We start from the raw sequence: 16,411 nt of genomic DNA on the forward strand, positions 1-16,411 counted from the left end.
TAATTATAAGAAAATATGCATAAAATTGAAATCTGTTGCAATCTGGCAACTAGCGTTTTCAAAGTTTTGACAATATTGCCAAGTTTATTTGTTAATCTACCAAAGGCCAACTATAAATTTTTTTTCTAATAACTAACTGCAACTAATATCAAAAGAAACAAATATTCATTCGATCGTGTTTTATATAAGTTTAAAAATTTTTAAAAAATACCCGATTTCATCAAATAATATAATAAAAATGTACTGTCTCAAAAACATATTCGAGGCATACATATACATAATAAGGATATGGCAATACCGCAAACATAAATTTGACGGATCATTTGTAGCTAACTTCATCGGCACTTTCTCTATACTTTTGCCGAAGTTTGTATCACCAAGCGATTTTGTGTGTGGTTTATTTGTTAGCTTAGCTATGGAAACTAACATTGAAATTAAGGAAAAGTCTGTTAAATGTGGCGAAAGACACATAGATAATCAACTATTCACATCAACTGATATTGGCGACTTAAAGAATGAACCAGCAGGTAATTTAAGTAAGACAAGTGATAATAATCATTAGTACTAAACAATGAGATGTAATTTTTTATTAGCTAGGACAGTAAAAGATGAAATTAAGGAAGAGTTTGTTGAAAGTAACCCAGGATATGTAGAGAGTCATGTACCCACCTCCCTTGAGCTGACAGACTTAAATAATGAACCAGATGAGTATTACTCAGGTAAGACAAGTAATAATTAGTAGGTACTAAATACTTATTTGTAATTCAATTTTTTTTAAGATAGGGCAGTAAAAGCTGAAATTAAGGAAGTTTTTCTTGAAGGTGATCCAAGACATATAGAGAGTCAGCTATCCACCTCCCTTGATCTGGGAGACTTAAAGAATGAAGATACCTCAGGTGAGATAAATAATAAAAATATTGGTTAGGTTGAAGTTATTTTTAGCTTTTCTTTAATACACAGTAAATTTTCAATAGATTAAGGTATTTCGTATAAAGTTTACCTTTTTTTTCTTTGTGTCTTATGTTTTCATTTGTCCCTTTTATGCTACTTTAGCTTATTGGATACTAGTAGTTACAGGGTACAGTACAGGTACTATATTAGGAATCTAAAATACTGAAATGTAAGTCAATGGATTCTGCTTCAATTAGAAATGAATGTAAATTGTTACCATAATAGTTGTGATACTACTTGTTTAACTAACAAATAAGATGCTCTTGTAGGCACTTTGCAAGGAAAAACAAATTTATAAAATTTTGTGCTTGTTTTTCCTAGGCACTTATAAAGACTATTATTTTGATTATGGATTTTCAAACAACTGTTTTTCTGAACTTTCAGAAAATTAATGCCTTACTTAAGGCATATAGGTACATGAATAATAATAGGAGCATATTCATGAATGCTAAATAATTTACAGTTTGAAAATTAAAATATAATTTTATCTGTCATTAAAAATTATAAATACTATTCATGGCAGATGTACTAAATAGACCCTTTCATCACATTTTTTTTGAATGCATGTGTTAGTATCAGCAAAAAAAATAAATATGAAAATAAAGATACACACTGTAAATCATTTAAAGACAATATGTCATATTATTTTATAATAATAATATCTTATGACATTTTTGCTGTGGAAATCCTTTTGGATAGGTTCCGGTACAGTTTATTAATTTATTATTTTATAAATTTTCTAAAGCCAAAAATGTCTTTATAAAAAATCCTGTGCTATACCTTCAATATTTTTATTTATAATTAATACATTTTGGCAAGTAATGAAAATCAGTTGGCATCATTATTTAGAATTAAAATATATATCATTTGTATAATAAACAAGTAATGATTTGTTTATCAAAACAATACTAAACTAGTGTTTCAACATGGTGGCTGCAGTTGCGAATGATAAAAAGACCTATAAATGCCACTTAATGACTTATACTGCTCTCCTAAGGAAAACCACAGCCTGTGCAGTACTTATAATAATGAGTAAATGGACTTCAAAGAATCTGCAACTTTTAAAAAGGGCGAACATTGTTCCAATAATGTGGTTAGAAACGATTTTACTTTATATCAATAAATCTGTAAATAAACTATGTTTAAAAAAAAAGGAGCAGTAGTTAATCCTAATTTTATGCTTACTATGGCAGATCATAAGTAATACTAGAACTTGCTAAGTAAAACTACAGCATCTATGGATGTTATATTTTTGCAGTGTTTTTTCTTAGCATAATGTTAAAGAAAATATAATTAAACAACAAAATAAGCTTTTGAATAATTTATTAAAACTACACATTTAATGAAAAAAAAAATCACTTTAATTAGATCGGATAAACACCAACAAACAAAATTTAATACAAAAGAGAAAAAATTAAATATAGAAAGAAATTATCTTATTAATCCTTATCTTCCTCAAGGTTTTGTCAAAATTGTAATCTGTTTAAAGGCCAGTGGCGCACCCAGGGGGGGTTTGGGGTTAAACCTCCCCCCAGAACCCTATTCCGACACTGTTACTCACACATTTTAAGGACTCAAAATGGAGGTAGTATCATAAAAAAAATTCGGTGACCAACCAAACATTTTAGATACAGCATTTTCTAAGTTTAAATCAAAACATGCAAGTAGGGTGGCATCTGCATACAAATTAAAGAAATCACATTTAACAAATAAGTTTATATCATTTAAATCCAATACGAACAAAAGGCACTAAGACACTTACTTGAGGTACCCCAATGTTAACACTAATTGCAGAAGAAGTAATATCATCAATCCTCACTTGTTGCTTTCTATCCAATAAGTAATCTTTACACCATTCAAGAACATTTCCTCCAATACCATAGCCTTCTAATTTAGTGAGAAATATATTACAATCAATAGTTTCAAAAGCTCTAAATCAAGGAATACTACTACTTAAAAATTATCATTGTCCAATTCAGACCTAAATTTACAAAGTGAAAGTTGCAGTGCAGTTTCGCATGAATACTTTTTAAGAAAACCTGACTGAGTATTCATTAAGATTTCATTTTTATCAATGTGATCCATGACTTGATCATATACTACCAATTCTAATAATTTCTCAATGGGCGGAAGTATATTTATAGGTCTAAATTCATCCACCTTAATAGTATTCTTTTGGTATTGGAACAACTGTACTGATTTTTAGTAAATCTGTAATTTTTGATGATCTAAGAGAAGTATTTATAAAATTTAAGATAATGTGACCACAGGTTACAAAAAATTCTTTTAATATTTTGGAGTTTAGTATTTCATTAATGTTACTCCTATTATCTAACAAGTTAACCATGACTGCCAAGTCACTCAGTGACAGTAACCGAAATTCATGTATACTAGGATACAAATTCTGATTATCATAACTCCATAATTCTTCAGAGTCAATAGTTTCAACAATTTGCTGAATACTAGAGACGAAATACTCACCAAACTGATGGACCATTTCAACTTTGTCACTCAGAATGCATAACTCATTCTGAACCTTAAATTCAATGCGATAAGGGAATTTTTGACAATTATTGTTAATTAGTGTTTTTAGCGTTTTGCACATAAGTCTAGAGTTATTTTTATACCTATCGATTTTATCAAAATAATATTGTTCTTTTTTGCTTTTAACATATTAACTACTACATTTCTTGCTCTTTTAAAATCCTCCCATTTGGCATTTCTATCACTTATGTTAGCAGTTTTAAAATGTTTGTATAATTTGTCCCTAATTTTAATTTTACTATTAACTTCATTATCAAACCATGGTATGTTACTTTTTATCTGACATGTTTGAATAGGTGCTATTTTATTTATGACCGACTGACTGTTTGATAAAATTTCATTGTAAATAGTATTGACATCAGTACAATCTAAATCCCAATTAGTTGGATTTGATTGAATGAAAAAGTAAATTCAGTTGGATTTGATATATTTTTTCCTCGTTAAGACATCTGTAATGTTTACTAGAGACATTAAAATTTTGAAAACTATTACTAAAACTGACTGATATTATTGAATGATCACTCAACTTGGGAGTTGAATGAACAATACAACTAACCAGATTATTATTAACAAGATCATAATCAATTAAGGTTTCACTAAAATTCGTAATTCTAGTAGGTTCCGTTACCAACTGCTTAATGCCACATTGTAAAAACATTGATTTAATTTTCTGGGTGTAGAAGCTAGTATTTAAAAAATCCAAATTAAAATCACCAAGTAAAATACAATTGACATTACTTTTGAATAATTCATCAAGAATATGCTCTAAGTTATCTAAAAATACCGCATCAGAACTAGAAGGTGAATGATACATGCCACCCAAAACAATCTTGTAGAACAAATATCTACCTTAATAAATTTACACCAAAAATTATCTTCTTTAACAAAAGTTCTAGCGGCAGTACACTTAAGGTTATCCTGAACATATATTACAACACCCCCTGTAGATCGTTTGAATGAAGATGAATTGCAGTGTATCACCTTATACCCACACAAAGCAATTTAAGAATCTTCAATTTCACTTGTAACTCGAGCTTCGCTAACCACTATTATTTTAGGACAATAACACAGCAGACTTAACTTGATTTGATCCATTTTGTTTAACAAGCTCTGTGCATTTAAATATAAAACATCAATATTAAATAATATACTAGGGCTACTTACTAGTTTTTTTGAGATAAAATTTTGTCTTTTTTCACGATTGTAGGCTTATTATTAATGAATTTGATTGTTTTAGAATAATCACCTTTCTTAACCATATCATCTAATTGTAATTTGATTTTCTTGAAATACTCTTGCTGGGTTTTGTTTGATCCAGGGAAATTCTGACATCCGGCACTTTAATTAATCTTTTATTTTTAACAACAGTTTTAGCATCTTCAGCTGTATTTAATACTACTTTAATGGGTCTCGTTCTGTTAGCATATTTTCCCAATCTAAATAGTTTAATATTATTTTTGTTAATATTAAAATCAGTCAAAATATTTAGTACCGCTTGTTTGTCCTCTGAATTACGTTCCGATTGATTGAAGAAAATAGAATTGTATTTATACTTTCCTTAAGCTCACTCACTTCTTTTAACGAAGCTGGTACCTTCTGAAATCTCACTTCACACTGTTCACAGAAAAACTTCAGTTTACGTTTTGTTTTCAACGCAATGCATTTAACTTCAGATGCTGTTAGATTACCACATTCCATACAGAACACAGTTCTGCATCCATCACAAGCAAAAACTTGATCTAAGTCAAATTGGTTATTACACTCGGCGCATGTATCCATTTTATTTATTAAAATATAGAACAAACATAGAAAACTTCCTGGGCTATAATCACAATCTCGGAACCACGTAGCCTTATCAGCACATTAAGTTTTTATTGTCACTATTTAATTTTATTCATAAACTTTTTGTAGTAAAGAAAGGATTCAACATCAAAGTTATTCAATCAAACAGCTAGTTACACTTAAAATGTTCTAGGAATTTACTTATACACAATTTCAGTTTTAACTTGTCGAAAAATTTAAATTTTTTGACCACTTTAAACCATAAAAGAACACATATTTATCGAGCACATCAATTTACAATAGAATTAATAATTAATTTATTAATATTATTAATTAATTAATATATAATTTATTATGATCAAATTATGTAAGAAATCAAAACATAAACAAAATTCTTACTTTAAAAAAGCGGCAACACTTTAAACAATTTTGCCACACTCTGAACTGTCAAAAAATTTGAAGTGATCCCATATCAGTTGCGTACAATTGTCTAATACAGTGATTCCCAACCTGGGGGCGATCGCCCTCCGGGGGGCCCTTTGAGATATTCAGGGGGGCGATAGAGCGAAGGGGGCGACAGAGAAAAGGGGGCGTTTAGCATCCAGAAAACGAGAAATGGGTAATTGAGAAAAATAAGAAAAGAGAAAAAAAATACTTTCGATCGGATATCCATAGGATAATAAAAAGTAAATATATGTATACCAATGCAGGTAATAATAACACAAACATCTCGTCTAGTCACAGAGAGCTATGAATCATAATACAATTTAATTCTATACATTATCGTTATAATTATACTTTATAACGAATTCTGCATTTTCCTTTGATCGAGATTTCGTATTGTGCGATCATCCGCACAGAAGAGAGAGAGAAGTGGGATAAGAATGATGAAAAGTAAGTACCGCTCCTGCCGATCTGACTCGAACAAAAAGCGAACGGCCGAGGTTGTCGTCGCTTCAAATGCGGAGTATTTCGTTCCCGAGTTTTGTATTGTGGTATATAAAGTTGTTTTGTTTCAACTGACAGTCATTGTGTTCAGTTCGTTGTTATTTTAATAAAAATACTGTGATTTATTTGTGAAACTGTTAAGTCTGTCTTTCAATTCGGACATAACCACTTATCTTATCAAACACGAGGCGTCACAATATTAGAATCATTATTAGATAGGTGTAATTAATTACTCTTTTGTTTTGTTCTCAAAATGTCAGCACCTAAAAAAAAGTGCCGGCAGTACTCAACGGAGTATTTGAAATATGGATTCATTGAATTGCGAGGAAATAAGAATCTACCATTTTGTCTCATCTGTGCAAAATTTTTGTCAAACGAAGCCATGAAGCCGTCTCGGCTTATGGATCACTTGAAGAGGATTCATCGAGAGAAGTCAAACAGACCCGTCCAATATTTTGCGGTGCGAAAAAGTCTTTTGTTTGTAGGATGTAATTTTTCCATGTACAGTTACAATCATTGAATAGTTTATAGACTTACGTATCTAGGAGTCTATTTTTTAAATTTTTACCCCGTTTAAACGCACCTTTTAGGTCAAAAGTATTACAATGTAAAAATTGAAGTGTAAACTTGAAGTATCAACATATTATAATTATTTTTACTTTCTATTATGAAAAGTCAGACTGAGATAAAACAAATAATAAGAAAACCTTTTTTAAACTTTATTACCATTAGTTATAATAATTAAAGTGAATGTGTATTTCTTTCGTTTACAGGAGCTCAAGGCAAAGTACGAAAGGCGAGTTACTGTTGGGTCATTGATTGCAAAAGCTACCAAGAAAAACGACAAGGGTTTACTTGATTCCTACAAGGTATCATTGTTAATAGCAAAAAGTGCCAAGCCGCACACAATTAGAGAAGAACTCATCCTCCCAGCTGTCAAAGACATAGTTAATACTATGTTGGGACCCAGCCAGGCCAGCCAAGGAACAGATGCAGTTCCTCTCAGCAATAATACTGTCTCCAGAAGGATTGATGAAATGGGAGCGAATGTCGAAGATGTTCTCTGCAACAAATTGAAAAGCAGAGAGTTTACTGTGCAACTTGACGAGAGTACCCTGAGTGACAGCATAGCTTTGCTGCTGTCATATGTCCGATTCATTGACGACAATGGAGAAATGGCGGAGGAAATGCTGTTTGTTAGAAGTCTGATTACTGATACAAAAGGATCTTCCATATTTGAGGTCGTTAAGAGATTTTTTGAGAAAAAAGAGATTCCCTTATTAAATATGATGGCCTGTGCTACTGACGGTGCAGCGGCAATGACAGGACGTCATCGGGAATTTATTGCACATCTCAAACAAGCAGTACCTGGAATTTTGTGTGTTCACTGCGTCATTCACAAAGAGCATTTGGCTGCCAAGAATTTGAGTGGGAGGTTGCACGATTCTCTTCGACTTGTCATAGATGCGGTAAATAAAGTTAAAGCAAAACCAAATAATGATCGAATATTTCGTACACTTTGTAAAGAAAATGATGAGATATTTATTACATTGATACTACATATGGAAGTCCGCTGGCTTTCTAAAGGCAATTGCTTAAGGCGGTTCTTCAGTCTCATGGATACTGTTATTGAATTTCTTAATACTACTGACCCCACACTGAGTACAGAACTACAAGCGAAGCGAAATGACATCGATTACTTATCAGATATTTTTCAAAAATTAAATGAAATGAACCTGCAACTACAGGGGAAGAACATAAATATGGCCAAAGCGAAGGGAGTAGTCGGAGCATTCATTGACAAACTATCTATTTTTGAAGAAAATATGCAGAGAAGAGATCTGATCAAATTCCCCAACTTGAAATCTTTCAAGTGATTCTGAGGATCTTCAAACATACTGCCTCTACCTTCAAACACTGAAAGAAGATGTGCAGTCCCGATTCCAAGATTTGACTAGTCTGAAAGTGCCAACTTGATTTATCAATCCTTTCAGCGTGGAAGTTTCAACGGTATGTCCTTCTCTTCAAGAAAACTTGATTGATTTGAGACATGATGTTGAAATTGAAAGTTTTTTTCGGGATGTGGGTACGAAAGATTTTGGCCGCGGATAAAAGAAGTGTATCCAATCTTGTGGAATGCGATCAAATTATTATTATTGGCATTCCCCACAACATATCTATTATTTTACGAAATGTAAAAATAAATAAATATGGATACTTACCTCTGCGATTATAGTACTCATAACTGGTGAAACCTGTCTAAGGGGGCGATTATGGGAAAAAGGTTGGGGACCACTGGTCTAATATATTTAATTAAAATTATTATTTTGTGGAATATTAGACTTAAGAGATATTTCGTAAAATTTATATTATTAATAATAATAAGTGTTTTTGGTTATTTAATCAATATAATTCTAAAATTCCCAATATAATGATGATTACATTTCTCTCATTATTATACGATGTTGACGCCTATGAAAGATCGAGCAGTTCCGTATGGGTTGCGTATTATTAGCTGTGAGAATTTGAATTCTAAGGTTAACGTTCTGGAAATTTTAAATATGTGACCTGACTTTATATAAATTGTGACGTGCACGTATTTTTATATGAAAAATACTATACATTGTTTTTATTGTAACCTTTTTTGAATTTGCATTTCCAACAGCTGTCACAAAATCATTAAAATCGTAGGCTTTCTTTTGTTTTTTTAAAGATAGTTTTACCTGATGGTGGAAGCTCATCGGAGGACATGAAGGTGTGCCCTGGTTCGAAATACTGAATACAAATATCTTGATCAGATATAGCGTCAGAATTTACAATATATACAAGGAAATATACAAAACTCCAATTTTTATTTTGACCTGAGCAGTTAACAACACCCAAAGGACAAAATGTTCGATATACCTGTAATGTAAAAAGAAAGCATTATATGAGTTAATTATTTTTCTTTTCTCGTCCAGTAATACTGTCATACCATAGGCATGCAAAAAATTTTTGTTTTTTTCCTTTACCCAGTGGTACAAAGCTTTCATTGAATGTCGATATTCTTTGAGTACATACCGCTTTCTTAAACATATCGATTCTTAGTAACTGTAAGTTAGTAAATGAAAAAATATATTCTAGTTTTTTTTTTAGGTTTTCTTGAAGAGGAAAACACATCGGAAACTATGAAAACAATGCATCGACAATCATATAGTACAAAACAGCCTATGCGCCGACCTATTGAAGAAGAAACAAATAGTAAAATTTGTATTAAGCAACTTAGAAGTTCATTACACAAACACATGATACTTCACACAGAAGTAAAGCCTAACAAGTGTGAAATTTGTTTTAAGCAGTTTACTCATAAAAGTCCTTTGAATGATCATATGAAAATTCACACTGAAGAGCAGCATTACAAGTGCGAAATTTGTTTTAGGCAATTCACTCAAAAAAATGCTTTGTTTCGACATACGAAAGTTCACACTGGCGAAAAACCTTACAAATGCGAAATTTGTTTTAAGGAGTTTATTCGTTCGAGTGATTTAAATAGACATTTGAGATTGCACACTGGGGAAAAACCTTACAAGTGCGAAATTTGTTTTAAGCCATTTACCTATTCGAGTGTCTTAAAAGAACATATGAGATTGCACACTGGAGAAAAACCTTACAAGTGTGATATTTGTTTTAAGCAGTTTACTAGAGCAAGTTCTTTGAAAACACATTCGATATTGCACACTGGAAAAAAGCCTTACAAGTGTGAAATTTGTTTTAGTCAGTTTACTACAGCAAGTTCTTTGAAAACACATTTGAGATTCCACACGGAACAAAAACGCTACAACTGTGAAATTTGTTTTAAACAGTTTACTGATTCGATTTACTTAAAAAAACATTTGAGAGTGCACACTGGAGAAAAACCTTACAAGTGTGAAATTTGTTTTAAGCAGTTTACTCATAAAAGTTCTTTGAAAGATCATATGAAAATTCACACTGGAGAGCAGCCTTACAAGTGCGAAATTTGTTTTAGGCTGTTCACTCAAAAAAATTCCTTGTATCGACATACGAAAGTTCACACTGGCGAAAAACCTTATAAATGCGAAATTTGTTTTAAGCAGTTTACTGAACTGAGTGATTTAAAACGACATTTGAGGCTGCACACTGGAGAAAAACCTTACAAATGTGAAATTTGTTTAACACAGTTTGCTCATAAAACTTCTTTGGATACACATGCCAAAGTTCACCATGGTGAAAATACTTTAAAGTGCGAAATTTGTTTTAAGCAGTTTTTTCAGAAATCTAATTTGAAAACACATTTAAGATTGCATACTGGCGAAAAACCTTTCAAGTGCGAAATTTGTTTTAAGCAGTTTCCAGCGAAAATTAATTTGAAATTACATTTGAGATCGCACACTGGAGAAAAGCCTTACAAGTGTGAAATTTGTTTTAAACAGTTTTCGTACAAAACTAATTGGAAAAGACATTTAAGATTTCATACTAGATAAAAAGGTTAGGTTAAATATGTGCAATACAACTTTAGTATTTGATTATTGCAATAAATCAGTATTAAAAGCTATATTATGCAATATTTGCAAGAAAAGTGCTTTCTATAAAAGATGTGCTGAAAGGGCATGTGAAATTGTTATATTGAAGAATAGAAAATAAAAGAATGTGTTGATATTTTATTGTAATACTAACTCAAATAAACGTGATACATAAATACATAATTAAAAGTGGTTACATTACGATACCATCTTGAAAACCGTTGACATTTACATACATCAATCGTGCTGTCAACCATAGACAGGTCTGTTCCTTATTCACGAGTATTTATTTAACACCCTCCCTCAAACTTGTTAGTATACAAAACTAAATTTAAACTCTCAAACCTAACTTATTTACAAAATAATTAAATTTCTCATAGCACAGAGACTTTGTAAATATATCTCCAAGTTGCTCATTTGAACAAATATATTCAACCTTCATAATACCCTGTGCTACCAGATCCAAAACAAAATGTAATTTTACTTCAATGTGTTTACACCTTTTATTGTTTTCAAAGTTTTGTAGCAGTTTGATAGCACTTTGATTGTCTTCAAATATTGTGATTGGTAATAATAATTTAATTTCCAAATCAAACAGTAAGTTTTTTATATAAAGTAATTCACATGAAGCTGCACATACTGCCACAAACTCAGATTCTGTACTTGATAAAGTTACCAAACTTTGCTTTTTGGAAGACCATGAGATTAGATTATTAAAAAGTTTAAAACAATATCCACTAATGGATTTTCTATCATTTATGTCATTAGCCCAATCAGCATCAGTATAACCAACTAAATCAAAACAAGAAGTATCTTCTAAATGATAAAAATACAACCTAAAATTAATAGTAGATTTCAAATATTTCAGTACTCTTAACAAATGCTTAAAATGTTCATTAGTAGCACTATCTTAAAATCTCCCAAAATAACTAATGCTGAAACAAATATCAGGTCTAGTACCCATCATTATATACATAAGACTACCTAACAGTTCTTTGTATGGTAAATTGGTACTAAGATTACAATCAGTAAATTCAAATTCTTTTCAATTGGTGTTTTAAAATTTTTACTGTCTTCAACATTATATCGTTTGACAAGATTTTCAATTGCAGGTATTTGGTCAAGAGTTATGATCCTATTTTCAAAATCTCTGTCAATTCTTATTCCCAAAAAATTAAACTGACTGCTTATTTTATTACGTCATTACATACAACTTCAAATCCTGCCTTTTCAATGGTAGGTATAGACAACAAATTTGCTCTTAATTTTGATACACAAAATACATCTTTTAAAGTAATTTTCACATTTCTATTTTCCACCACACTTGTCAATTGTAAATCACCTATGCATGTTGCCTCCATACTTTTTCCTTTTTCTGCCAGTTGTATTTCTCTTCTCTCTGCAAATCTTTTCTTGTTTATCAGTACCTCTTCATTGTTTATATAATGATGTGTAGCTCCCGAGTCTGCATACCACTCTAAGATTAAACCGTCTACACTTTCAGATGTTGTACAGAAAGCAACAGCATTATCCTCTTCTCCATTACATTCATTCATAGCATAATTTGCCCTGTTTCCAATTTTTTGTTTGTCATTCACATTCTGCTTTTTGACTAAACATTGACTTGCTCTGTGTCCCATCTTACCACAGTTGAAACATTTAATGCCACATACACTCTTCACATGCCCAATTTTTCCACACTTAAAGCATTTTACTTGCTTTTCTGTTGCACTAAAAGATGAAGGCAAAACTTTTGTGCTTCTTGAATTTTTATTGGAATGAAATTCCAACAACCTACTTTTCACAAATTCTACTTTTAAATCATCTTCTGATAAAGTTCTTATGGCTGTGACTACATTTTCAAACTCTTGTGGCATTGACAATAATAGGAAACAAGACATATCAGATTCATCAAATTTACTTCCCAGATTTTTAAGTTCTCTGAACAGTCGATCACATCTTGAGAAATGATCCTGAATATCTATGTCATTGGTGTATTTTAACGTTGTTAATTCTTTTAATAAATAGAACTTAGAACACGTACCTTTTTTATCAAAAATTCCTTCCAGTTACCAGTTTCTTTATCATATCATGAGCTATTTCCACTTCTTTGATGTATTCCAAATGCGAGTCAGCAATACTTTGAATAATTACCATACATGCTTTATTGTTTTTCTTATGCCATTCCTCATTTCTATCAACCGCGGGAACCGGCTTCAAAGCTTCACTACATTCCAGGGCCTTCAATACTGAAAACAACCTAAATTTCCAGTTGTCAAAACTGTTTCCATTAAAAGGTATTATGCCATATTTGTTTTCAGTTGACTTCTCCATTTTTTGAACTTTTACAACCACGTGCCTTTACTAGCCTCTTTTCACGTTTTTATCTTTTCTTAATCAACACACTCTTTGTACTTCTGGGCCCATAACCAATATTATATTGAAGAATAGAAAATAAAAGAATGTGTTGATATTTTATTGTAATACTAACTCAGATAAACGTGATACATAAATACATAATTAAAAGTGGTTACATTACGATACCATCTCGAAAACCTTTGAAATTTACATACATCAATCGTGCTGTCAACCATAGACAGGTTTGTTCCTTATTCACGAGTATTTATTTAACAGAAATAACCACAAACGAGGTTGTGGTACCTGAAAACAGTGTAAAACTTGCTTCTGGAAAGAGTAGTAGTGAAAAAAAAAAGATAAAATCCCTGTTATTAATGACTCATTACAGCGATCTGTGGAAACATTGCAGGAATTTGTTGACTTTATGTCCGAAAAATCTGATCAACTAATTTCTGAAAATCGAAGTTTCCTAGCTGAAATGAAAGCATTAAAAAATGAAACTATGCAGCTAAAATCCAAAGTCAAAATACTTGAAGAAACAATAAATGATTTAGAGTATGACAGAATCTCATGCAATATTGAATTTATGGGTACACAATTAAAGGAAGAGGTTAGTTTGCTGATTCCGTAGTTTTGGAGATTGCTAACTATCTGCTACAGTGTAATATTCAAGTAACAGACATTAAAGAATGTACGAGGAAAAACAAAAAGGGGCCCTGTTATGGTTGCAAAATTTGCAACCCAAGAAATAAAAAACAAAATAATGAAATATCGACAAGGGAAAAAGTTAAACTCAGATATGCTCAGCTGTAACAAAAACAATAAATCAAAAACCCAAGTATATGTCAATGAGCCTCTTACACAAGATGGCAGAAATGTGTTTAATATGGCCTACAAAACTAAAAAAAAACAAAAAGGTTATAAATATCTATGGGTTAGAAATGGGAAAATCTTCTAAATGTTAACGCTTTTTTCTCTGTAAATCAAAGTATACCTACTAGAGTCACAAGTAATACAAAATCACTTATAGACTATACATTCACCAATACTAAATCAAATCATGAACTGGCAGTTGTAGAAGCATGTATTAGTGATCACCGAATTCAAATCTTGTACAGTCAAACACAGTCCAATCAATCTGAACATTATTGTATGTTCAATAGGCTAAACAAAGACAGATTTAAGTGTGAGTTACTTCAATTACTGGACAAAATCTGAGACGACCCCAAGATTTTATGTGATGAAATAAGTAAAACCTTCCAAAGAAACCTAGTACTAGTTAAACTAAAAAATCGTTTTCATAGTGCCCCCTGGTTTAATATTGACATACTAAAATTAGTACAAGAAACTATCACTACAAAAGGTCTAAGATGTACCCCAATAGTATCTATTTACTTCTTTAACTTTATAAAACATTTCAGAAGACACTTACAGAAAATATTTAACAGAGAAAAAGATAATTTTATCAAATGGAGATAACAGCAGCTGAAAATGACCCAAAAAAATTGGGAATATACTAAACATCATAATACATAATAAGAAGCTAACAAAACAAACCAACTATTTCCAAGCTTATAATAGACAATTTAGTTATTGATGATCCTAACCTCATCTGTTCTGATATGTTACACCAGGACCACCCGTAGTAAACAATATTTTTTCTTGGAGCTTCACAACAAAGGAGGAAATTGAAGATATAATAAATAAATTGAAGGGTAAAACTGCATGTGGACTAGACAAGTTATCAGTTGATACTATTAAAGAGTCAACGAGTGAGATATCAACTATTTTAAGTACTCTAGTAAATTTAACATTCACTACAGGAAGTGTTCCCAGTGCCCTAAAAATGGCATAGGTTGTTCCAGTATATAAAGGAGGTGACTCTTCAATGACTCGGCATTATCGACCTATTTCAATTTTACCAACGTTATCCAAGATTCTGGAAACATGTGTAAACAATAGAATCATGTACTACTTAGATAATGAAAATTTCTTATATAACGGCCAATATGGATTTAGATAGGATAGCAGCACAACAACAGCAACAGCTGATCTCATAACAAATATTGTTGATAAAGGCCAATTTTGTATATTTGTATCGATTGACTTGAGGAAAGCCTTTGATACAGTTGATCACATGCTCCATTGGAAATTTTAGGCATAAAAGGCTTAGTGTTCTTACCTTTGTTAACAGGGTGAATAGTCAATTGTCCAATATTGAGTGTGGAGTTCCTCAAGGGTCGATACTTGGTCCAACGCTGTTCCTTATTTATGCTAATTCAGTTTCAACATTGCCATTAAGAGGTACACTACAAATGTATGCCGATGATACTTGTATACTTTAGCAAAAACCCGAACGAGGCAAAAAATAATGTTGAGTTTGACTTACAGATGGTGAATGGATGGTTGGATCATTATAAACTTACCCTTAATGCAGATAAATCAAGTTATATGGTGATAACAAGAAGAGAAGAGTGACAACAATTAACGATAGTACTTGAATCAAGACCTTTACAAAAAGTGTAATTTATTAAATATTTGGAATTGTACATTGACCATAAAATTGGGATTATTACATACAACATTTATGCAAAAAAATCTCACCTGCAATAGAGGTTCTTGGAAGAGCAGCAAATTATGTAGAAATTAAATTTGGGAAAAATATATATTACAGTTTAATACATAGCCATGTCACCTATTTAACTCTAATTTGGGGAAAAGCCACACATAATCGTCTTCATTCTCTTTGTGTGTTTAAAAATAGAGCTATAAAAAATCTTTGGACTACCAAGACTCTTCCTGTACGTTCCTACACCAGTATCAAATAGAGAAATTCCACTCTAATATGGAAACAACTGCAACTCAGTAAGTACACAACTATAACGTAAGAAATAGATTCCATCTTAGAGCTACAGCAATGAACACAACTGCAGGACAACGAAGCATTATGGTAGAAGGAATAAAGTATTAAAAAATCTAATTTACGAGAACTATTTTCTAACCTCCTCTAACATTAATATTCTTTACATTTGTTTTTTTTGTTGCCTTTTTTTTATAAATAAGTTTAAGTTTTCTTTCTGTTAAATAAATATTAATAATGATAATATCTGTACACCATATACAAATTGTTTGCACAGTTGAACCTCATCTTCATATTAAAATTTTTTAATGTGTTAAAATAATTATATTAGTGTTTGTATTATATATTTTTTTCTAATTTGACCCACATAGCCTTCGCTCAGGGTGTGTAATTGTATATTTAGCATTTATTTTATAAGTGACCTTTGTACTTTCATGGAATAAATAAA

At 31.2% G+C, this 16,411-nt stretch overlaps 1 protein-coding gene across 2 annotated transcripts; it reads left to right on the plus strand.

Annotated features, from left to right (window-relative positions):
- Positions 1-355: 355 nt before the first annotated feature.
- LOC140432548 (uncharacterized) lies at positions 356-16,411 on the plus strand. 2 transcript variants are annotated; one of them, XM_072520511.1, is made up of 4 exons: positions 356-536; positions 594-719; positions 780-896; positions 9,361-16,411. In XM_072520511.1, exons 1-4 carry the CDS (start codon positions 416-418, stop codon positions 10,704-10,706), a joined length of 1,710 nt encoding a protein of 569 aa, XP_072376612.1. In that variant the 5' UTR covers positions 356-415; the 3' UTR covers positions 10,707-16,411. The 2 variants fall into 2 exon arrangements, with proteins under 2 accessions (XP_072376612.1, XP_072376613.1); XM_072520512.1 differs by having other exon boundaries at positions 356-527.

The sequence above is a fragment of the Diabrotica undecimpunctata genome, chromosome 1 (genome assembly GCF_040954645.1).
Source record: "Diabrotica undecimpunctata isolate CICGRU chromosome 1, icDiaUnde3, whole genome shotgun sequence".
In the NCBI taxonomy this organism is placed as follows: Eukaryota; Metazoa; Arthropoda; class Insecta; order Coleoptera; family Chrysomelidae; genus Diabrotica; species Diabrotica undecimpunctata.